Genomic DNA, 23,909 nt, shown 5'->3' with positions numbered 1-23,909 from the left:
TTGGTTACAGCAGGATGAATATGTTAGTTTAAATGAGTCAACACCCCCGAGTCACACTAACTGTCAGAATGCTCGTAGCACGGGCCGGGGCGGAGGATTAGCAGCAATCTTCCATTCCAGCTTATTAATTAATCAAAAACCCAGACAGAGCTTTAATTCATTTGAAAGCTTGTCTCTTAGTCTTGTCCATCCAAATTGGAAGTCCCAAAAACCAGTTTTATTTGTTATTATCTACCTTTTGTCTGACTTAGTGCTTAGCTCAGATAAGATAATTATAGTGGGCGATTTTAACATCCACACAGATGCTGAGAATGACAGCCTCAACACTGCATTTAATCTATTATTAGACTCTATCGGCTTTGCTCAAAAAGTAAATGATTCCACCCACCACTTTAATCATATTTTAGATCTTGTTCTGACTTATGGTATGGAAATAGAAGACTTAACAGTATTCCCTGAAAACTCCCTTTTGTCTGATCATTTTTAATAACATTTACATTTACCCTGATGGACTACCCTGCAGTGGGGAATAAGTTTCATTACACTAGAAGTCTTTCAGAAAGCGCTGTAACTAGGTTTAAGGATATGATTCCTTCTTTATGTTCTCTAATGTCATATACCAACACAGAGCAGAGTAGCTACCTAAACTCTGTAAGGGAGTTAGAGTATCTTGTCAATAGTTTTACATCCTCATTGAAGACAACTTTGGATGCTGTAGCTCCTCTGAAAAAGAGAGCTTTAAATCAGAAGTGTCTGACTCCGTGGTATAACTCACAAACTCGTAGCTTAAAGCAGATAACCCGTAAGTTGGAGAGGAAATGGCGTCTCACTAATTTAGAAGATCTTCACTTAGCCTGGAAAAAGAGTTTGTTGCTCTATAAGAAAGCCCTTCGTGAAGCTAGGACATCTTTCTACTCATCACTAATTGAAGAAAATAAGAACAACCCCAGGTTTCTTTTCAGCACTGTAGCCAGGCTGACAAAGAGTCAGAGCTCTATTGAGCTGAGTATTCCATTAACTTTAACTAGTAATGACTTCATGACTTTCTTTGCTAACAAAATTTTGACTATTAGAGAAAAAATTACTCATAACCATCCCAAAGATGTATCGTTATCTTTGGCTGCTTTCAGTGATGCCGGTATTTGGTTAGACTCTTTCTCTCCGATTGTTCTGTCTGAGTTATTTTCATTAGTTACTTCATCCAAACCATCAACATGCTTATTAGACCCCATTCCTGCCAGGCTGCTCAAGGAAGTCCTACCATTATTTAATGCTTCAATCTTAAATATGATCAATCTATCTTTGTTAGTTGGTTATGTACCACAGGCCTTTAAGGTGGCAGTAATTAAACCATTACTTAAAAAGCCATCACTTGACCCAGCTATCTTAGCTAATTATAGGCCAATCTCCAACCTTCCTTTTCTCTCAAAGATTCTTGAGAGGGTAGTTGTAAAACAGCTAACTGATCACCTGCAGAGGAATGGTCTATTTGAAGAGTTTCAGTCAGGTTTTAGAATTCATCATAGTACAGAAACAGCATTAGTGAAGGTTACAAATGATCTTCTTATGGCTTCGGACAGTGGACTTATCTCTGTGCTTGTTCTGTTGGACCTCAGTGCTGCTTTTGATACTGTTGACCATAAAATTTTATTACAGAGATTAGAGCATGTCATAGGTATTAAAGGCATTGCGCTGCGGTGGTTTGAATCATATTTGTCTAATAGATTACAGTTTGTTCATGTAAATGGGGAATCTTCTTCACAGACTAAAGTTAATTATGGAGTTCCACAAGGTTCTGTGCTAGGACCAATTTTATTCACTTTATACATGCTTCCCTTGGGCAGTATTATTAGACGGTATTGCTTAAATTTTCATTGTTACGCAGATGATACCCAGCTTTATCTATCCATGAAGCCAGAGGATACACACCAATTAGCTAAACTGCAGGATTGTCTTACAGACATAAAGACATGGATGACCTCTAATTTCCTGCTTTTAAACTCAGATAAAACTGAAGTTATTGTACTTGGCCCCGCAAATCTTAGAAACATGGTGTCTAACCAGATCCTTACTCTGGATGGCATTACCCTGACCTCTAGTAATACTGTGAGAAATCTTGGAGTCATTTTTGATCAGGATATGTCATTCAAAGCGCATATTAAACGAATATGTAGGACTGCTTTTTTGCATTTACGCAATATCTCTAAAATCAGAAAGGTCTTGTCTCAGAGTGATGCTGAAAAACTAATTCATGCATTTATTTCCTCTAGGCTGGACTATTGTAATTCATTATTAACAGGTTGTCCTAAACGTTCCCTTAAAAGCCTTCAGTTAATTCAAAATGCTGCAGCTAGAGTACTGACGGGGACTAGAAGGAGAGAGCATATCTCACCCATATTGGCCTCTCTTCATTGGCTTCCTGTTAATTCTAGAATAGAATTTAAAATTCTTCTTCTTACTTATAAGGTTTTGAATAATCAGGTCCCATCTTATCTTAGGGACCTCGTAGTACCATATCACCCCAATAGAGCGCTTCGCTCTCAGACTGCAGGCTTACTTGTAGTTCCTAGGGTTTGTAAGAGTAGAATGGGAGGCAGAGCCTTCAGCTTTCGGGCTCCTCTCCTGTGGAACCAGCTCCCAATTCAGATCAGGGAGACAGACACCCTCTCTACTTTTAAGATTAGTCTTAAAACTTTCCTTTTTGCTAAAGCTTATAGTTAGGGCTGGATCAGGTGACCCTGAACCATCCCTTAGTTATGCTGCTATAGACGTAGACTGCTGGGGGGTTCCCATGATGCACTGTTTCTTTCTCTTTTTGCTCTGTATGCACCACTCTGCATTTAATCATTAGTGATCGATCTCTGCTCCCCTCCACAGCATGTCTTTTTCCTGGTTCTCTCCCTCAGCCCCAACCAGTCCCAGCAGAAGACTGCCCCTCCCTGAGCCTGGTTCTGCTGGAGGTTTCTTCCTGTTAAAAGGGAGTTTTTCCTTCCCACTGTAGCCAAGTGCTTGCTCACAGGGGGTCGTTTTGACCGTTGGGGTTTTACATAATTATTGTATGGCCTTGCCTTACAATATAAAGCGCCTTGGGGCAACTGTTTGTTGTGATTTGGCGCTATATAAAAAAAATTGATTGATTGATTGATTGATAATAGTTAAAATTTTGTTAGCAAAGAAAGTCATGAAGTCATTACTAGTTAAAGTTAATGGAATACTCAGCTCAATAGAGCTCTGACTCTTTGTCAGCCTGCCTACAGTGCTGAAAAGAAACCTGGGGTTGTTCTTATTTTCTTCAATTAGTGATGAGTAGAAAGATGTCCTAGCTTTACGGAGGGCTTTTTTATAGAGCAACAGACTCTTTTTCCAGGCTAAGTGAAGATCTTCTAAATTAGTGAGACGCCATTTCAGTCAGGCACTTCTGATTTAAGGCCCTCTTTTTCAGAGGAGCTACAGCATCCAAAGTTGTGCTCAATGAGGATGTAAAACTATTGACGAGATAATCTATCTCACTCACAGAGTTTAGGTAGCTACTCTGCACTGTGTTGGTATATGGCATTAGAGAACATAAAGAAGGAATCATATCCTTAAACCTAGTTACAGCGCTTTCTGAAAGACTTCTAGTGTAATGAAACTTATTCCCCACTGCTGGGTAGTCCATCAGAGTAAATGTAAATGTTATTAAGAAATGATCAGACAGAAGGGAGTTTTCAGGGAATACTGTTAAGTCTTCTATTTCCATACCATAAGTCAGAACAAGATCTAAGATATGATTAAAGTGGTGGGTGGACTCATTTACTTTTTGAGCAAAGCCAATAGAGTCTTTCTCAGCATCTGTGTGGATGTTAAAATCGCCCACTATAATTATCTTATCTGAGCTAAGCACTAAGTCAGACAAAAGGTCTGAAAATTCACAGAGAAACTCACAGTAACGACCAGGTGGACGATAGATAATAACAAATAAAACTGGTTTTTGGGACTTCCAATTTGGATGGACAAGACTAAGAGTCAAGCTTTCAAATGAATTAAAGCTCTGTCTGGGTTTTTGATTAATTAATAAGCTGGAATGGAAGATTGCTGCTAATCCTCCGCCCCGGCCTGTGCTACGAGCATTCTGACAGTTAGTGTGACTCAGGGGTGTTGACTCATTTAAACTAACATATTCATCCTGCTGTAACCAGGTTTCTGTAAGGCAGAATAAATCAATATGTTGATCAATTATTATATCATTTACCAACAGGGACTTAGAAGAGAGAGACCTAATGTTTAATAGACCACATTTAACTGTTTTAGTCTGTGGTGCAGTTGAAGGTGCTATATTATTTTTTCTTTTTGAATTTTTATGCTTAAATAGATTTTTGCTGGTTGTTGGTAGTCTGGGAGCAGGCACCGTCTCTACGGGGATGGGGTAATGAGGGGATGGCAGGGGGAGAGAAGCTGCAGAGAGGTGTGTAAGACTACAACTCTGCTTCCTGGTCCCAACCCTGGATAGTCACGGTTTGGAGGATTTAAGAAAATTGGCCAGATTTCTAGAAATGAGAGCTGCTCCATCCAAAGTGGGATGGATGCCGTCTCTCCTAACAAGACCAGGTTTTCCCCAGAAGCTTTGCCAATTATCTATGAAGCCCACCTCATTTTTTGGACACCACTCAGACAGCCAGCAATTCAAGGAGAACATGCGGCTAAACATGTCACTCCCGGTCCGATTGGGGAGGGGCCCAGAGAAAACTACAGAGTCCGACATTGTTTTTGCAAAGTTACACACCGATTTAATGTTAATTTTAGTGACCTCCGATTGGCGTAACTGGGTGTCATTACTGCCGACGTGAATTACAATCTTACCAAATTTCCGCTTAGCCTTAGCCAGCAGTTTCAAATTTCCTTCAATGTCGCCTGCTCTGGCCCCTGGAAGACAATTGACTATGGTTGCTGGTGTCGCTAACTTCACATTTCGCAAAACAGAGTCGCCAATAACCAGAGTTTGATCCTCGGCAGGTGTGTCGTCGAGTGGGGAAAAACGGTTAGAGATGTGAACGGGTTGGCGGTGTACACAGGGCTTCTGTTTAGGGCTACGCTTCCTCCTCACAGTCACCCAGTCAGCCTGCTTTCCCGGCTGCTCGGGATATGCCAGGGGGTAACTAACGGCGGCTAAGCTACCTTGGTCCGCACCGACTACAGGGGCCTGGCTAGCTGTAGAATTTTCCACGGTGTGGAGCCGAGTCTCCAATTCGCCCAGCCTGGCCTCCAAAGCTACGAATAAGCTACACTTATTACAAGTACCGTTACTACTAAAGGAGGCAGAGGAATAACTAAACATTTCACACCCAGAGCAGAAAAGTGCGGGAGAGACAGGAGAAGCCGCCACGCTAAATCGGCTAAGAGCTAGTAGCTACGCTAAGCTAGCGGATTCCTAAAAACACGCAAAGTGAATAATGTGTAAATAATTTAGAGGTGATTCAGCAGAGGGAGTGCTTTAGTTAAGGCACGTAAAGATTACACTGGGAAACAAATCGTAATCTAGATAACTAGATCAATCTAACTGCGCAGATTAAACAGCTAACAGATACAGAAAAACACCGCTGTGCTCCGGAACAGGAAGTGATACAATACCGCAGTGAGAGCCAACCACCAGTAGAGGCAAGCAAGAGCCGTAAGCTTGGTATGAATGTCATCATATTAATATCAGCCGATAGTTTTTCAATACACTAGGGTCAAGATTAGGTTTCTTAAGTAGGAAACCTAATCTTGTTGGTACAGGATCAAATAAACAGTTTGTGCTTTTTGTTGTTACGAGTTTCGTCAGCATGCCTAGTGAGATACTATCAAATTCTGTAAATCTAGGTACTACCTCAGTAGTGGCGCCCACCTCAATAGCAGGGTGTAGTGGCTGGGTTAAGGCATGCTGGGATATGCTTAACCTAATGTCCTCTATTTTCTTCTCAAAGTAATCCAGGAAATCGTGCGCTGTAAAAGGAGAGCAAACTACAGGTGGTTGTCCATGAATAAGTGTTGCCACCGTGTCGAACAAGATGAGTTATGCTTGTTTTTGTTGATCAAATCAGAGTAGTAGGTCCACTTTGTAGCCAATAATGCTTGCTTATAGTGTAAGATAGCATCACGCCATGCAAGGTGGAATACTTCAAATTTTGAACGACACCATTTCCATTGTGGACCTCTTTGCTTTATGCTTGAGGTCACGCAGGTAATCATTGAACCAAGGTGACTGATTTGGGGGAACATGGTTTTAACACAGGTGGTGCAATCATGTCGAGTGTAGTTTTGAGCACTGAGTTTAAACTATCCACAAGTCTGTCTACTGACGGGGTATTTGTCAAATGTGAAGCTAAGACATCAGGCAGTCTAGCTTCTAGTTCAGTCTTAGCTGAAGAGTTGATGCATCGCCGTAATGATATACAAGGCTGTTGTTCTATTACGGCGATGCATCAACTCTGTTACATCAGAGCCCACTAATGTAAGAGGCATGACCTCAATAGTCGTGGCAGCAATACCATGTGCGAGAACCAGATCCAGGGTATTTCCACTAATGTGTGTCGAGTCCTGAATGCATTGCCGAAATCCTAATGCATCCACAATTTCCATAAATGATTTGCAGAGGGGATCGGAAGGCTTATTTATATGAACGTTAAAGTCACCAATGATCAGAATGTTATCTGCACTAGTTGACAAGTTAGAGATGAACGCACCAAATTCATCTAAGAATTTAGAATATGGGCCAGGAAGCCTATATACAGTGACAAAGTAATACGGCTGATTTTTATCTTCTGACCTTGGCAATGCGTAATATCCTGAGCAGAGCGGAGACTCAGATGCTCAAACGAGTTACATTTGTGACCCCCAACAGCTAATAAGCTAAACCTAGATTTATAAATAAGAACAATACCCTGCCTTGCTTCGCATCACGAGGGACGTGACTAAATGTATATGCTGGTGGGGAGGCCTCATTTAAGGGGAGGACAGCTGTAGGTTAAACAGTGGGGAAAATAAGTATTTGACCCCCTGTCAGTTTTGCAGGTTTTCCCACCCACAAAGAATGGAGAGGTCTGTAATTTTTATCATAGGTACACTTCAACTGTGAGAGACAGAATCTAAAAAAAAAAAATAAAAAAAAAATCCAGTAAATCACATTGTATGATTTTTAAATAATTAATTTGCATTTTATCGCATAAAATAAGTATTTGACCCCCTAGAAAAACAGAGCTTAACAATTGGTACAGAAACATTTGTCTGCCATTACAGAGGTCAGACGTTTCCTGTAGTTCTTGACCAAGTTTTCACACACTGCAACAGGGATTTTGGTCTACTCCATACAGATCTTCTCCAAATCTTTCAGGTTTGGAGTTTCAGCTCCCTCCAAAGATTTTCTATTGAGTTCAGGTCTGGAGACTGGCCAGGCCACTCCAGGACCTTGAAATTCTTCTTATGGAGCCCCTGCTTAGTTGCCCTGGCTGTGTGTTTGGGGTCACTGTCATGCTGGAAGACCCAGCCATGACCTATCTTCAATGCTCTTACTGAAGGAAGGAGATTGTTTGCCAAAATCTCACAATACATGACCCCATCCATCCTCCCTTCAATACGGTCCTGTCCCCTTTGCAGAAGAGCACCCCCAGATTATGATGTTTCCACCCCCATGCTTTACGGTTGGGATGGTTTTCTTGGGGTTGTTCTCATCCTCTAAACATGGTAAGTGGAGTTGATTCCAAAAAGCTCTATTTTGGTCTTATCTGACCACATGACCTTCTCCCATGCCTCCTCTGGATCATCCAGATGGTCACTGGTGAACTTCAAACAGGCCTGGACATGTGCTGGTTTGAGCAGGGGGACCTTGCTGCCCTGCAGGATTTTAAACCATGACAGCATCATGTGTTACTAATGTAATCTTTGTGACTGTGGTCCCAGCTTTCTTCACGTCATTGACCAGGTCCTCCTGTGTAGTTCTGAGCTTTCTCAGAATCATCCTTACCCCACAAAGTGAGATCTTGCATGGAATCCCAAACCAAGGGAGAGTGACAGTCATCTTGTGTTTCTTCCACTTTCTAATAAATAATCATAACAGTTGTTGTCTTCTACCAAGCTGCTTGCCTGTTGTCCTGTAGTCCATCCCAGCCTTGTGCAGGTCTACAGTTTTGTCCCTGGTGTCCTTAGACAGCTCTTTGGTCTTGACTATGGTGGACAGGTTGGAGTGTGATTGATTACGTGTGTGAACAGGTGTCTTTTATACAGGTAACAAGTTCAAACAGGTGCAATTAATACAGGTAAAGAGTGCAGAATAAGAGGGCTTCTTAAAGAAAAATTAACAGGTCTGTGAGAGCCAGAATTCTTGCTGGTTGGTAGAGAGTCAAATCCTTATTTTATTCAATAAAATGCAAATTAATTATTTAAAAATCATACAATGTGATTTTCTGGATTTTTTATTTATTTTTTTTTTTTTAGATTCTGTTTCTCACAGTTGAAGTGTACCTACAATAAAAATTACAGACCTCTCCATTCTGTGTAGGTGGGAAAACGTGCAAAACTGATACCTGGTCAAATACTTAATTTCCCCACTCTAAGTGATTACGCGTATTTTGGTTGACCACCTCTACTGGTGGTTGGCTCTCACTGCGGTATTGTATCACTTCCTGTTCCGGAGCACAGCTGTGTTTTGCTGTATCTGTTAGCTGTTTAATCTGCGCAGTTAGATTGATCTAGTTAACTAGATAATGATTTGTTTCACAGTGTAATCTTCACGTGCCTTAACTAAAGCACTCCCTCTGCTGAATCACCTCTAAATTATTTACACATTATTCACTTTGTGTGTTTTTAGGAATCTGCTAGCTTAGCGCAGCTACTAGCTCTTAGCCGGTTTAGCATGGCGGCTTCTCCTGTCTCTCCCGCACTTTTCTGCTCTGGGTGTGAAATGTTTAGTTATTCCTCGGCCTCCTTTAGCAGTAATGGTACTTGTAATAAGCGTAGCTTATTCGTAGCTTTGGAGGCCAGGCTGGGCGAATTGGAGACTCGGCTCCGCACCTTGGAAAATCCTACAGCTAGCCAGGCCCCTGCAGTGGGTGCGGACCAAGGTAGCTTAGCCGCTGTTAGTTCCCCTCCAGTGGATCCCGAGCAGCCGGGAAAGCAGGCCGACTGGGTGACTGTGAGGAGGAAGCGTAGTCCTAAACAGAAGCCCCGTGTACACCGCCAACCCATTCACATTTCTAACCATTTTTCCCCACTCGGCGACACACCCGCCGAGGAACAAACTCTGGTTATTGGTGACTCTGTTTTGAGAAATGTGAAGTTAGCGACACCAGCAACCATAGTCAATTGTCTTCCGGGGGCCAGAGCAGGCGACATTGAAGGAAATTTGAAACTGCTGGATAAGGCTAAACGTAAATTTGGTAAGATTGTAATTCACATCGGTAGTAATGACACCCGGTTACGCCAATCGGAGGTCACTAAAATTAACATTGAATCGGTGTGTAACTTTGCAAAAACAATGTCGGACTCTGTAGTTTTCTCTGGGCCCCTCCCCAATCGGACCGGGAGTGACATGTTTAGCCGCATGTTCTCCTTGAATTGCTGGCTGTCTGAGTGGTGTCCAAAAAATGAGGTGGGCTTCATAGATAATTGGCAAAGCTTCTGGGGAGAACCTGGTCTTGTTAGGAGAGACGGCATCCATCCCACTTTGGATGGAGCAGCTCTCATTTCTAGAAATCTGGCCAATTTTCTTAAATCCTCCAAACTGAGTATCCAGGGTTGGGACCAGGAAGCAGAGTTGTAGTCTTACACACCTCTCTGCAGCTTCTCTCCCCCTGCCATCCCCTCATTACCCCATCCCTGTAGAGACGGTGCCTGCTCCCAGACCACCAATAACCAGCAAAAATCTATTTAAGCATAAAATTTCAAAAAGAAAAAATATAGCACCTTCAACTGCACCACAGACTAAAACAGTTAAATGTGGTCTATTAAACATTAGATCTCTCTCTTCTAAGTCCCTGTTAGTAAATGATATAATAATTGATCAACATATTGATTTATTCTGCCTTACAGAAACCTGGTTACAGCAGGGTGAATATGTTAGTTTAAATGAGTCAACACCGCCGAGTCACACTAACTGCCAGAATGCTCATAGCACGGGCCGAGGCGGAGGATTAGCAGCAATCTTCCACTCCAGCTTATTAGTTAATCAAAAACCCAGGCAGAGCTTTAATTCATTTGAAAGCTTGACTCTTAGTCTTGTCCATCCAAATTGGAAGTCCCAAAAACCAGTTTTATTTGTTATTATCTATCGTCCACCTGGTCATTACTGTGAGTTTCTCTGTGAATTTTCTGACCTTTTGTCTGACTTAGTGCTTAGCTCAGATAAGATAATTATAGTGGGCGATTTTAACATCCACACAGATGCTGAGAATGACAGTCTCAACACTGCATTTAATCTATTGTTAGACTCGATTGGCTTTGCTCAAAATGTAAATGAGTCCACCCACCACTTTAATCATACCTTAGATCTTGTTCTGACTTATGGTATGGAAGTTGAAGACTTAACATCATTCCCTGAAAACCCCCTTCTGTCTGATCATTTCTTAATAACATTTACATTTACTCTGACGGACTACCCAGCAGTGGGGAATAGGTTTCATTACAGTAGAAGTCTTTCAGAAAGCGCTGTAACTAGGTTTAAGGATATGATTCCTTCTTTATGTTCTCCAATGCCATATACCAACACAGGGCAGAGTAGCTACCTAAACTCTGTGAGTGAGATAGATTATCTCGTCAATAGTTTTATATCCTCATTGAGGACAACTTTGGATGCTGTAGCTACTCTGAAAAAGAGAGCCTTAAATCAGAAGTGCCTGACTCCGTGGTATAACTCACAAACTCGCAGCTTAAAGCAGATAACCCGTAAGTTGGAGAGGAAATGGCGTCTCACTAATTTAGAAGATCTTAACATAGCCTGGAAAAAGAGTCTGTCGCTCTATAAAAAAGCCCTCCGTAAAGCTAGGACATCTTACTACTCATCACTAATTGAAGAAAATAAGAACAACCCCAGGTTTCTTTTCAGCACTGTAGGCAGGCTGACAAAGAGTCAGAGCTCTATTGAGCCGAGTATTCCTTTAACTTTAACTAGTAATGACTTCATGACTTTCTTTGCTAATAAAATTTTAACTATTAGAGAAAAAATTACTCATAACCATCCCAAAGACATATTGTTCTCTTTGGCTGCTTTCAGTGATGCCGGTATTTGGTTAGACTCTTTCTCTCTGATTGTTCTGTCTGAGTTATTTTCATTAGTTACTTCCTCCAAACCATCAACATGTCTATTACACCCCATTCCTACCAGGCTGCTCAAGGAAGCCCTACCATTAATTAATGCTTCAATCTTAAATATGATCAATCTATCTTTATTAGATGGCTATGTACCACAGGCTTTTTTAAGGTGGCAGTAATTAAACCATTACTTAAAAAGCCATCACTTGACCCAGCTATCTTAGCTAATTATAGGCCAATCTCCAACCTTCCTTTTCTCTCAAAAATTCTTGAAAGGGTAGTTGTAAAACAGCTAACTGATCATCTGCAGAGGAATGGTCTATTTGAAGAGTTTCAGTCAGGGTTTAGAATTCATCATAGTACAGAAACAGCATTAGTGAAGGTTACAAATAATCTTCTTATGGCCTCAGACAGTGGACTCATCTCTGTGCTTGTTCTGTTAGACCTCAGTGCAGCTTTTGATACTGTTGACCATAAAATATTATTACAGAGATTAGAGCATGCCATAGGTATTAAAGGCACTGCACCGCGGTGGTTTGAATCATATTTATCTAACAGATTACAATTTGTTCATGTAAATGGGGAATCTTCTTCACAGACTAAGGTTAATTATGGAGTTCCACAAGGTTCTGTGCTAGGACCAATTTTATTCACTTTATACATGCTTCCTTTAGGCAGTATTATTAGACAGCATTGCTTAAATTTTCATTGTTACGCAGATGATACCCAGCTTTATCTATCCATGAAGCCAGAGAACACACACCAATTAGCTAAACTGCAGGATTGTCTTACAGACATAAAGACATGGATGACCTCTAATTTCCTGCTTTTAAACTCAGATAAAACTGAAGTTATTGTACTTGGCCCCACAAATCTAAGAAACATGGTGTCTAACCAGATCCTTACTCTGGATGGCATTACCCTGACCTCCAGTAATACTGTGAGAAATCTTGGAGTCATTTTTGATCAGGATATGTCATTCAATGCGCATATTAAACAAATATGTAGGACTGCTTTTTTGCAATTGCGCAATATCTCTAAAATTAGAAAGGTCTTGTCTCAGAGTGATGCTGAAAACCTAATTCATGCATTTATTTCCTCTAGGCTGGACTATTGTAATTCATTATTATCAGGTTGTCCTAAAAGTTCCCTGAAAAGCCTTCAGTTAATTCAAAATGCTGCAGCTAGAGTACTGACGGGGACTAGAAGGAGAGAGCATATCTCACCCATATTGGCCTCTCTTCATTGGCTTCCTGTTAATTCTAGAATAGAATTTAAAATTCTTCTTCTTACTTATAAGGTTTTGAATAATCAGGTCCCATCTTATCTTAGGGACCTCATAGTACCATATCACCCCAATAGAGCGCGTCGCTCTCAGACTGCAGGCTTCCTTGTAGTTCCTAGGGTTTGTAAGAGTAGAATGGGAGGCAGAGCCTTCAGCTTTCAGGCTCCTCTCCTGTGGAACCAGCTCCCAATTCAGATCAGGGAGACAGACACCCTCTCTACTTTTAAGATTAGGCTTAAAACTTTCCTAACGCACAATGCAATTGCCTTGAGGTTGGTTTGAAAAAAATATGACCTGGTTGGAAAAAGTGAGGTCCAATCATGCTATGTGATGAAAAAAAGTGTTTTTTTCCAAACATCTTTTCAATTTTAATTTATTTTATGAGCAACGAAATACACTCAAATTATGCATACTATATACAGACATTAGTTACATTAGTGTTAACAATAAACATTTCTATTCAACAATCCATATTTAATAAACACATTCATGAAGTACCTCAGGTGTAATATAACGGTTTAGCATATTGTGAGCCAAATATAAGATGCCTAGAAGTATAGGTTTCGGTTTGAGACATTCCATGCGCTATGTAAGTAGCAGACACGAAATCTTTGCTATTGCTGGAACAACCGCTGGGCCATCCTAAATTTCAGCATCATCCAATACAGTAATGGTATTAAGTTTGGAAAGCATATCCCTCTATGATTTTTATTGACACGTCTACGGAAGCAGGCCACAGTCTCAACTTGTTGAATTTCCCTTCCTGGCAGATAAACTGCACTGTCATCATAGTGGATTTTCTGCACTAATTTCCCTGCTAAGCTAATGGATTCCACACCCACATTTGTCATAAACCTTGCAGGGTCTCTAATCACCTGCTCCGTGGCCTGCTGTAGATTCCTAATGTTACCCTCCCTGTAGAGCTCTATGTTCGCAGACAATATGGCGGGGCCTTCCCCAGTAGGGTGGAGGCCGTCCGGCATTAGCAAGCCACGGCGGCCCCAGAATGAAGGCCAGTTATCAATAAAGCTAAAGCCTTGCTGTCTACAAAACTGTGCCAGCCACCTATTTAATGATGTCAGCCTGAAACTCTTCAAAGATGACTGCAGTAAAACAGATTATTCACAAAGTGTGGATTATTTTACCTCTTCAGAACGTACAGCAGAAAAACAGAAACTTTACTCACAAAGTGAGCAGTATTTCATTTCTTCAATGATTATTACAAATTATGCACAGTCAGGAGTATTTTAACTCTTCAAAGATTACTGCAGTAAAAAAGGTTTTTCACAAAGTATTTTAACTCTTCAAAGATGACTGCAGTAAAACAGATACTTTATTCACAAAGTGAGTATTTTATCTCTTCAAAGATTTCTGCAGTAAAAGAGATTCTGCACAAAGTGGGGAGTATTTTGACTCTTCCAAGATGACTGCAGTAAAACAGATTACTCACAAAGTGTGGATGCCTTTAGCTCTTCAGAGATTACTGCAGTAAAACAGACTTTATTCACAAAGTGAGGACTATTTCATCTTTTCAAAGATTGCTGCACTAAAAGAGATTATGCACAAAGTGAGGAGTATTTTAACTCTTCAAAGATTACTGCTGTAAAACAGATTATGCACAAATGAGGAGTACTTTAATTCTTCAAAGATGACTGTAGTAAAACAGATTATGAACAAAGTCAGGAGTATTTTAACTCTTCCAAGATGACTGCAGTAAAACTGATTATTCACAAAGTATGGATTATTTTAACTCTTCAGAAAGTACCGTGAAACAGTGAAACAGAAACTTTACTCACGAAGTGAGGAGTATTTAATCTCTTCAATGATAACAGATTATGCACAGTCAGGAGTATTTTAATCTCTTCAAAGATTACTGAAGTAAAAGAGGTTATTCACAAAGTGAGAATTTTAACTTTTCAAGGATTACTGCTGTAAAACAGATTATGCACAAAATGAGTACATTAACTCTTCAAAGATGACTGCAGTAAAACAAATTATGTACAAAGTGAGGAGTATTTTAACTCTTCCAAGATGACTGCAGTAAAAGAGATTATTCACAAAGTGTGGATTATTTTAACTCTTCAGAGATTACTGCAGATAAACAGAGACTTTATTAGTATTTCATCTCTGGTAAGCACTGAAAGCCGAGATAGGCATGTCCTAACTTCTCCTTTAACACTCCGAAACGGAGGTGTTCCTTTGTCTCGCTTCATCAGAGAATCGGTCGTGACGCGCGAAGCCTCCGCGTGGCTTTCCATGACAAAATCTCTTGTTAAAAGTGAAATCTGCCGGAAAATGGCTGATGTCCAGCTCTTGTGATAACCAGAGAAATTGCACACGATGGTCCCGGATCCACACAGCCATCCGTTTAGAAATGATGTGGTGTTTTCTGCCTCTCGATGGCGGCTCGGAGCGCAGTGAGACGTGCGCCATTGTGGGCCATCCTTAAAGCTGTAGTAACACATTCTCTGTGAAGCCCGTAAAATTTTCACCGAAAGCCAGATAAATTTTTCTAATGGTTTCCAGCTGCCTGTCTAACAGTTTCTGAAAAAATTCTGATGGAAAAAAAAGCCCAAATCATTCCGCCATTTCCTCGCAATGAAACAACGACGAGAGGGGTGGAGCAGTGCTCACTCAAAGCCTGCCCACAGGCGAATGACGCAACCGACAGGCGTGGAAAAACTCACGCATGCGCACGAAGATTCAAGCTTGGCTGACGTAAAAACATATGAATCAAATCCATATATTTTTTACATAAAATAAAAAGGTCGGATACTTTTCTCACAGACCTCGTAGAGGCTTTATTCACAAAGTGAGGAGTATTTTATCTTTTCAAAGATGACTGCAGTAAAAAAAGGTTTTTCACAAAGTGAGGATTTTAACTCTTCAAAGATGACTGCAGTAAAACATTGCTGCGGTAAAAGAGATTATGCACAAAGTGGGGAGTATTTTTGTTGGGAAAGTGTAGGAACACGGACCCACAACAGGGGGCGCAAATGAACGGACAATGGAGAAAGTCAAATCACAAAGTTTTACTGTTGTGAACTCACACAACACACACAACAGATTTACAAATACAGCAGTAACCGAATTCCAAAGGTGTCGTGTGGGCAGGCTCGACGATAGGAGACGTCTGTCCGAGTCGAACCGGAACCACCCGATTTCCTCTGCCACCGAACCCCGGGGATACTGGAGCCGCCAAGTCCCGAACCCCAGGTGGCCACTGCCTCCACTCGTCGGATCCGGTACTGCTGGCAAGGAACAGATACAGTCAGGTGTGGGTGCGGCTGCACCCAGCAACACACAGGGTGGAAACACCACCTCCACCTCTTGTCAGGAAAATACAGGTGAGTGCAGGAATGTGAGTACTTATCCAAAATACAGTCTCCTGCTGTCTTTTCTCTTTCTGTGTAAAGGCAAAAAGTATTTAATGGTCAAAAGATGATCCGTTTGGCTGGATACGTTACCTCCTTGGTAGAGCGATATCTCGGCAATGAGGTGGAGATGCCGTCCTGCTGATATACCTCCCTGTTGATTGATATCAGCTGTCTCGTCTCAGGTGATGGATGACAGCTGTCACCCTGGCTGCTCCTGTGAGGCGGCAGCGCCCTCTGGTGCCTGGAGCCCGCACTCCAGACAGGGCGCCCTCTGGTGGTGGTGGGCCAGCAGTACCTCCTCTTCAGCGGCCCACACAACAGGACCCCCCCCTCAACGGGCGCCTCCTGGCGCACGACCAGGCTTGTCCGGGTGGCGACGGTAGAAGTCGGCCAGGAGGGCCGGGTCCAGGATGAAGCTCCTCTTCACCCAGGAGCGCTCTTCGGGGCCGTACCCTTCCCAGTCCACCAGATACTGCAAACCCTGGCCCATCCGTCGGACGCCCAGGAGCCGGCGTACAGTCCAAGCCGGCTCGCCGTCGATGATCCGGGCAGGAGGTGGTGCCGGACCCGGAGTGCAGAGGGGTGAGGTGTGATGAGGTTTGATTCTGGAAACATGGAACACTGGATGAATCCGCAGTGAGGCCGGAAGCTGAAGCCTCACTGCGGCGGGATTGATGACCTTGAGAATTTTGAACGGACCAATGTATCGTTCCTGTAGTTTTGGGGAGTCCTCTTGTAGGGGAATGTCCTTGGTGGACAACCACACTTCCTGCCCAGGACGATACGTAGGAGCCGGGGTCCGCCGCCGGTCTGCATGGTTCTTCGCCCTCGTCCGGGCCTTCAACAAAGCAGAACGGGCGGCACGCCACACCCGACGGCACTTCCGTAGGTGGGCCTGGACCGAGGGCACACCGACCTCTCCCTCGACCACCGGAAACAACGGGGGCTGATACCCCAAACACACCTCAAAAGGGGAGAGGCCGGTGGCTGATGATACTTGACTGTTGTGGGCGTACTCGATCCAGGCCAGGTGGGTACTCCAGGCCGTTGGGTGCGCGGCTGTCACACAACGTAGGGTCTGCTCCATCTCTTGGTTGGCCCGTTCTGCTTGCCCGTTGGTCTGGGGGTGATACCCGGACGAGAGACTGACCGTGGCCCCCAGTTCCCGGCAGAAGCTCCTCCAGACGTGCGAGGAGAACTGGGGACCGCGATCGGAGACGATGTCTGATGGTATCCCATGCAGACGGACGACGTGGTGGACCAGGAGGTCCGCTGTCTCCTGGGCCGTTGGTAGCTTCGGGAGGGCCACGAAGTGGGCCGCCTTGGAGAATCGGTCCACTATCGTGAGGATGACGGTGTTTCCCTGGGACGGCGGGAGGCCCGTGACAAAATCCAGGCCGATGTGAGACCAGGGGCGATGAGGCACGGGCAGCGGCTGTAGCAATCCCGATGTCTTGCGGTGGTCGGCCTTGCCCCTGGCGCAGGTGGTACAGGCCTGGATGTAACCCCGGACGTCGGCCTCCAGGGACGCCCACCAGAAGCGCTGCCGGACGACTGCCACGGTTCTTCGCACCCCAGGATGACAGGAGAGCTTAGAACCGTGACAGAAGTCCAGAACTGCAGCCCTGGCTTCTGGTGGGACGTAGAGTTTGTTCTTCGGTCCGGTTCCGGGGTCCGGGTCTCGTGTCAGGGCCTCCCGGACGGTCTTCTCCATGTCCCAGGTGAGGGCGGCCACGATAGCGGACTCCGGGATGATGGGATCCGGGGGATCCGACGACTCCGTTTTGACCTCATCTTCATGTACCCAGGACAAGGCATCCGATCTTTGATTTTTGGTCCCGGGACGGTAGGTGATCCGGAAGTCAAAACGGCCGAAGAACAGTGACCAGCGGGCTTGCCTGGGATTCAGCCGCTTGGCGGTCCTGATATACTCCAGGTTCCGGTGGTCAGTGAAAACCGTGAATGGCACGGACGTTCCCTCCAACAGATGTCTCCACTCCTCAAGAGCCTCTTTCACCGCAAGGAGCTCTCGATTGCCGACGTCATAGTTCCGTTCGGCTGGGGTCAACCTGCGGGAAAAATAGGCACACGGGTGAAGGACCTTATCAGTCTTCCCGCTCTGGGACAGCACGGCTCCTATCCCTGAGTCCGAGGCGTCCACTTCAACCACTAACTGGCGACTAGGATCGGGCTGCACCAGAACAGGTGCAGACGAGAAGCGCCGTTTCAACTCCTTGAACGCGGCTTCGCAACGATCCGACCAGGTGAAGGGGACTTTTGGTGAGGTCAGGGCTGTCAGGGGGCTAACTACCTGACTGTAGCCCTTGATGAACCTCCTGTAGAAATTAGCAAAGCCTAGGAACTGTTGCAACTTCCTACGGCTTGTGGGTTGGGGCCAGTCTCTCACCGCTGCAACCTTGGCCAGATCAGGAGCGACGGAGTTGGAGGAGATAATGAACCCCAAGAAGGACAAAGATGTGCAGTGGAACTCACACTTCTCGCCCTTCACAAACAGCCGGTTCTCCAACAACCGCTGCAGGACCTGACGTACATGCTGGACATGGGTCTCAGGGTCCGGAGAAAAGATGAGTATATCGTCTAGATATACGAAGACGAACCGGTGCAGGAAATCCCGCAAGACATCGTTAACCAACGCTTGGAAAGTCGCGGGAGCGTTTGTGAGACCGAACGGCATGACCAGGTACTCAAAGTGACCTAAGGGGGTGTTAAATGCCGTCTTCCACTCGTCTCCTTTCCGGATCCGAACCAGGTGGTACGCATTTCTAAGATCGAGCTTGGTGAAAATCTGGGCTCCATGCAGGGGTGTGAACACTGAATCCAACAGGGGCAACGGGTATCGGTTGCGAACCGTGATCTCGTTCAACCCCCTATAATCAATGCATGGACGAAGTCCGCCATCTTTTTTGCCCACAAAAAAGAAACCTGCGCCCATCGGGGAGGTGGAATTCCGGATCAACCCGGCAGCTAACGAGTCCCGGATGTAGGTCTCCATTGATTCGCGCTCAGGCGGTGAGAGGTTGTACAGCCTACTGGACGGGAACTCACTGCCCGGAACCAAATCAATGGCACAATCATACGGACGGTGGGGGGGAAGAGTGAGAGCCAGATCCTTGCTGAACACATCGACAAGGTCGTGGTACTCCACCGGCACCGTCCCCAGATTGGGCGGGACTCTGACCTCCTCCTTAGCTTGGGAGCCGGGAGGAACCGAGGAACCTAGACACACCCGATGGCAGGTCTCGCTCCACTGAACCACTACCCCGGACGGCCAATCAATCCGGGGATTGTGCTTCAACATCCAGGGAAAACCTAAAACCACACGGGAGGTGGCCTGAGTCACAAAAAACTCGATCACCTCCCGGTGATTTCCTGACACCACCAGAGTTACAGGTGGTGTCTTATGCGTGATCGGAGGGAGTAGGGAGCCATCTAGTGCCCGAACCTGTACCGGCGAGGTAAGCGCCACCAGAGGGAGCCCTATCTCCCTGGCCCATCTGCTGTCCAACAGATTCCCCTCAGAGCCCGTGTCCACCAGTGCTGGGGCCTTCAGGGTTGAGTCCTCATAAAGGATCGTGACTGGGAGTCGTGTGGCAATGTGGGTGTGTCCCACGTGAATGTCTCGGCCCACCCCTAGCCCAGTCTCTAGGGGCGGGGCGTTGGAGTTGAACCGCTCGGGGCAGTCCCTCATGTGGTGCTCTATCGCACCACAAACAAAACAAGCTCCGTGGGCCCGTCTCCTCTGTGCGTCTGGTGCCCTAAATGTTGCCCTACTCGTGTCCATAGCTTTGTCAGCAGGGGGAGCTGTGGCCCCACGGAGCGCAGGGGCCGTGGAGCGTGGGGAAGGCGGAGCGCGGTCAGAACCGGAAGGGAGAGGGACGGCGCGTGCCCGGCCACGCCCTTCGTCTCGTTCCCGCCGACGTTCTTCTAACCGGTTGTCTAACCGTATGACAAGATCGATGAGCCCATCTAAATCCCGCGGTTCGTCCTTAGCCACCAGGTGCTCCTTAAGAACCAATGACAGTCCGTTTACAAAGGCGGCGCGGAGGGCAGCGCTATTCCAGCCGGACCTCGCAGCCGCGATGCGGAAGTCGACTGCATAGGCAGCTGCGCTCCGACGATGCGGAAGTCGACTGCATAGGCAGCTGCGCTCCGACGCCCCTGTCTCATCGACAGTAGCACAGTTGAAGCGGTTTCTCCTCTATTGGGGTGATCGAACACGGTTCTGAGCTCCCTCACAAACCCATCATATGTCTGAAGGAGCCGTGACTTTTGCTCCCAGAGCGCTGTAGCCCAAGCGCGTGCCTCGCTGCGAAGCAGGTTTATTACATAAGCTACCTTGCTAGCATCAGTCGCGTACATAACTGGACGCTGTGCGAAGATGAGCGAACACTGCATAAGGAAATCCGCGCACGTCTCCACACAGCCTCCGTACGGCTCTGGGGGGCTTATGTATGCTTCCGGGGAAGGTGGGAGGGGTCGTTGAACGACCAGTGGAACGTCAATGTTACGCACAGGGTCTACGGGAGGGAGAGCCGCAGCGGCGCCCGGAGGGCGCGCTTCCACCTGCGCGGCGAGAGCCTCCACCCTGCGGTTCAGGAGGACATTCTGCTCGGTCATCAAATCTAACCGAGTCGTGAAAGCGGTGAGGATCCGCTGCAACTCACCGATTACCCCTCCTGCGGACGCCTGCGTGTCCTGTTCTTCCATTGGCCGTTCAACAGCCGGTTGACGCCCCTCGGGATCCATGACGTTGGCCGAGATATCCTGTTGGGAAAGTGTAGGAACACGGACCCACAACAGGGGGCGCAAATGAACGGACAATGGAGAAAGTCAAATCACAAAGTTTTACTGTTGTGAACTCACACAACAAACACAAAAGATTTACAAATACAGCAGTAACCGAATTCCAAAGGTGTCGTGTGGGCAGGCTCGACGATAGGAGACGTCTGTCCGAGTCGAACCGGAACCACCCGATTTCCTCTGACACCGAACCTCGGGGATACTGGAGCCGCCAAGTCCCGAACCCCAGGTGGCCACTGCCTCCGCTCGTCGGATCCGGTACTGCTGGCAAGGAACAGATACAGTCAGGTGTGGGTGCGGCTGCACCCAGCAACACACAGGGTGGAAACACCACCTCCACCTCTTGTCAGGAAAATACAGGTGAGTGCAGGAATGTGAGTACTTATCCAAAATACAGTCTCCTGCTGTCTTTTCTCTTTCTGTGTAAAGGCAAAAAGTATTTAATGGTCAAAAGATGATCCGTTTGGCTGGATACGTTACCTCCTTGGTAGAGCGATATCTCGGCAATGAGGTGGAGATGCCGTCCTGCTGATATACCTCCCTGTTGATTGATATCAGCTGTCTCGTCTCAGGTGATGGGTGACAGCTGTCACCCTGGCTGCTCCTGTGAGGCGGCAGCGCCCTCTGGTGCCTGGAGCCCGCACTCCAGACAGGGTGCCCTCTGGTGGTGGTGGGCCAGCAGTACCTCCTCATCAGCGGCCCACACAACATATTTTAACTCTTCCAACATGACCGTAGTAAAACAGATTATGCACAAAGTGAGGAGTATTTTAACTCTTCAAAGATTACGGCAGTACAATAGATTATGCACAAAGTCGGAAGTATTTTAACTCTTCCAAGATGACTGTTTACTGCAGTGAAACTGAGACTTTATTCTCATAGTGAGGAGTATATCATGTCTTCCAAGATGACTGCAGTAAAACAGTTTATGCACAAACTGAGGAGTATTTTAACTCTTTCAAGATGACTGCAGTAAAAGAGATAGGGTTTAGCTTAGTCTTTAGTTTTTATAGGATCTCTCCTTCAATCGTTTTGGTTTGTAAGCTCTTTCTCTTTTTGCTAAGTGTGTATGTTGGATGTATGATGAGCTCCTCTGAACACATGGTCCCTCATGGGATCAATAAAGTTTAAATAAATAAGTGCTGTCAATGCACAGACACCCGGGGTGGGGGGTGTCCTGGTTGGGGAAAAAAATTCAGATGAACAAGAATGATTAAAAAGCCACAAAAGGTAAAACCAGAAATCAGTAAAGATCTGCATCAAGTTGCCAAATCCAGCCGAAGAGACCTTGGACAAGACTTTTTTGTGATGTGAAGTTTCAGTGAAATTCATAAACCAGTTTAGGAGGAGCTTCACCTGCAAGAAAGACAAATGGCCTTGACCTTATCTAAATTCCAGGTCTTTTAGTGAAGCATAGGGCTAGTGGCCAGCAATCAACTTCGTATTTCTTGATTTTCTTGTTGCTTAATGCTGACAAATGACACTATTTGTTGTTTTTCTGCTGCCTGATTCTGTTTTTTCTCTCTGTTTGAGGTGCAGCTCCATCCAGAGATGGGTGTGGTGTCTGTTTCTGAAACCCTCCCATCCTGTGCACCGGCAACATTTTCTGTATATTCGTTTTGTCAATTGTGTCGGTAGCACGGCCCAAGCAGAGGGTCACCCCTTTGAGTCTGGTCTGCTTGAGGTTTCTTCCTCAAAGGGAGTTTTTCCTTACCACTGTCACCTGTGTTCTTGCTCTAGGGATTAGTAAGGTTAGACCTTACTTGTGCGAAGTGCCTTGAGGCAACTTTGTTGTGATTTGGTGCTATATAGATGAAATAAATTGAATTAAATTGAGAATATTGTTAACTGCATGTGCATCTTCTTAATTTAAATTTTTTGTTCTATGCAGCACTTGCTTTGACAATGTAAACTTATGTTTCCCATGTCAATAAAGCCGTGTGTGTGTGTGGGGGGGGGGGGGGGGGGGGGGGAGTTCTTTGTGTTTTTATTTTTTCTCTAGTCCATTTTTGTGGTTTGGTTCATAGTGTTTATATTGTTAAATAAAATATAGTAATTTTAAAAAACAAAACTAACCTGTTCCTTGGTAATACTTTGTGCAGTTTCCGTATTTGATGTCTTCTTGTTTGATGTCAAACTGAGGCAGAGCGATTTCATCCATCTGAACGGGGTCAGACTGCCACATGAACACAAGATCACTGGTGGTATAGCCAACTAAATCATGAACAACAACAACAAAAAAAATACATTAGCAACTATACAACAATTTATCCACCAAACCACTTTTTAAAATTTGACTAAAACACACTTTCCTGTTCTTTTTTCTGAGAATGATCGCACTCGTACCATGTTCTAGTGAGTGCCATAAACCCAGCAACCAGAACTTCATTCATGAAATTAACTGACAAGTTTCAAGCTACCGTGAGTTCAGTCACATTTATTAGCAAAAATGGACTATAGCATTCATAAACATCTGTAACCTTAACGCTTACAAGAAATAAGTGATCCATGTGTTTCCCAAAGCTCAGAATGTGCCCTTCAAAATAACTAAACAGAATGAGGCCTTCCTACCTACATGGGAGCGAGCCCCATGATGGAGGGCATCATGTTGCACCACCATGCAGATACAGTACCCTAAAAGGGACATACTGTTGTGACCAGTGTTGCCACAGTTACTTTGAAAAAGTAATTCAATTACTGATTACTCCTTGAAAAAGTAACTTAGTTACTTTTAAAATTGACTAATCAGTAAAGTAACTAAGTTAAATTAGTAATTACTACCAACAACACCCCCCACCCCACCACCTCAACATGAAAATGCTAACCTGTTTTGCCAATACTCACTTTATAGGCACCCTTTCTTGACGTCAATGAACATAAATACTTGTTTAATATAAATAAAATAAAGACATCTGTCTTGACCTCATATTTAAGTGTTGACGTCATTGTAACGGTAAAACTTCTGCAGTACGGTAAAACGGTAAAATTTCTAACCTACATTGTTTATAAATGTAACTATTTAAATTCCTTCTAAATATTTTTTGTTGAAATTATTATTATTATTGTTATTATAAGTAGTATTAGTAGTAGTAATAGTATGAAAAAATGTCTTAGAAAGTAGACCTTTAATCTAGGGCTGTTGTGGGGAGCCATCCCCTCCCCCCATG

The 23,909-nt window shown here is 44.7% G+C and overlaps 1 protein-coding gene across 2 annotated transcripts in view; it reads right to left on the bottom strand.

Annotated features, from left to right (window-relative positions):
• LOC117526353 (glycine receptor subunit beta-like) overlaps nucleotides 1-23,909 on the bottom strand; it is a 158,609-nt gene that overhangs the window by 59,328 nt on the left and 75,372 nt on the right. For both annotated transcript variants that reach the window (XM_034188419.1, XM_034188418.1), the window contains exon 7: nucleotides 22,819-22,956. In XM_034188419.1, the coding sequence (XP_034044310.1) occupies nucleotides 22,819-22,956 (138 nt within the window). The remainder of the gene's footprint in view (nucleotides 1-22,818; nucleotides 22,957-23,909) is intronic.

Source organism: Thalassophryne amazonica, chromosome 15 (assembly GCF_902500255.1).
Source record: "Thalassophryne amazonica chromosome 15, fThaAma1.1, whole genome shotgun sequence".
NCBI lineage: Eukaryota > Metazoa > Chordata > Actinopteri > Batrachoidiformes > Batrachoididae > Thalassophryne > Thalassophryne amazonica.
Note: the sequence above shows the minus strand (reverse complement) of the source record. Positions and strands in the feature narration are given on the sequence as shown.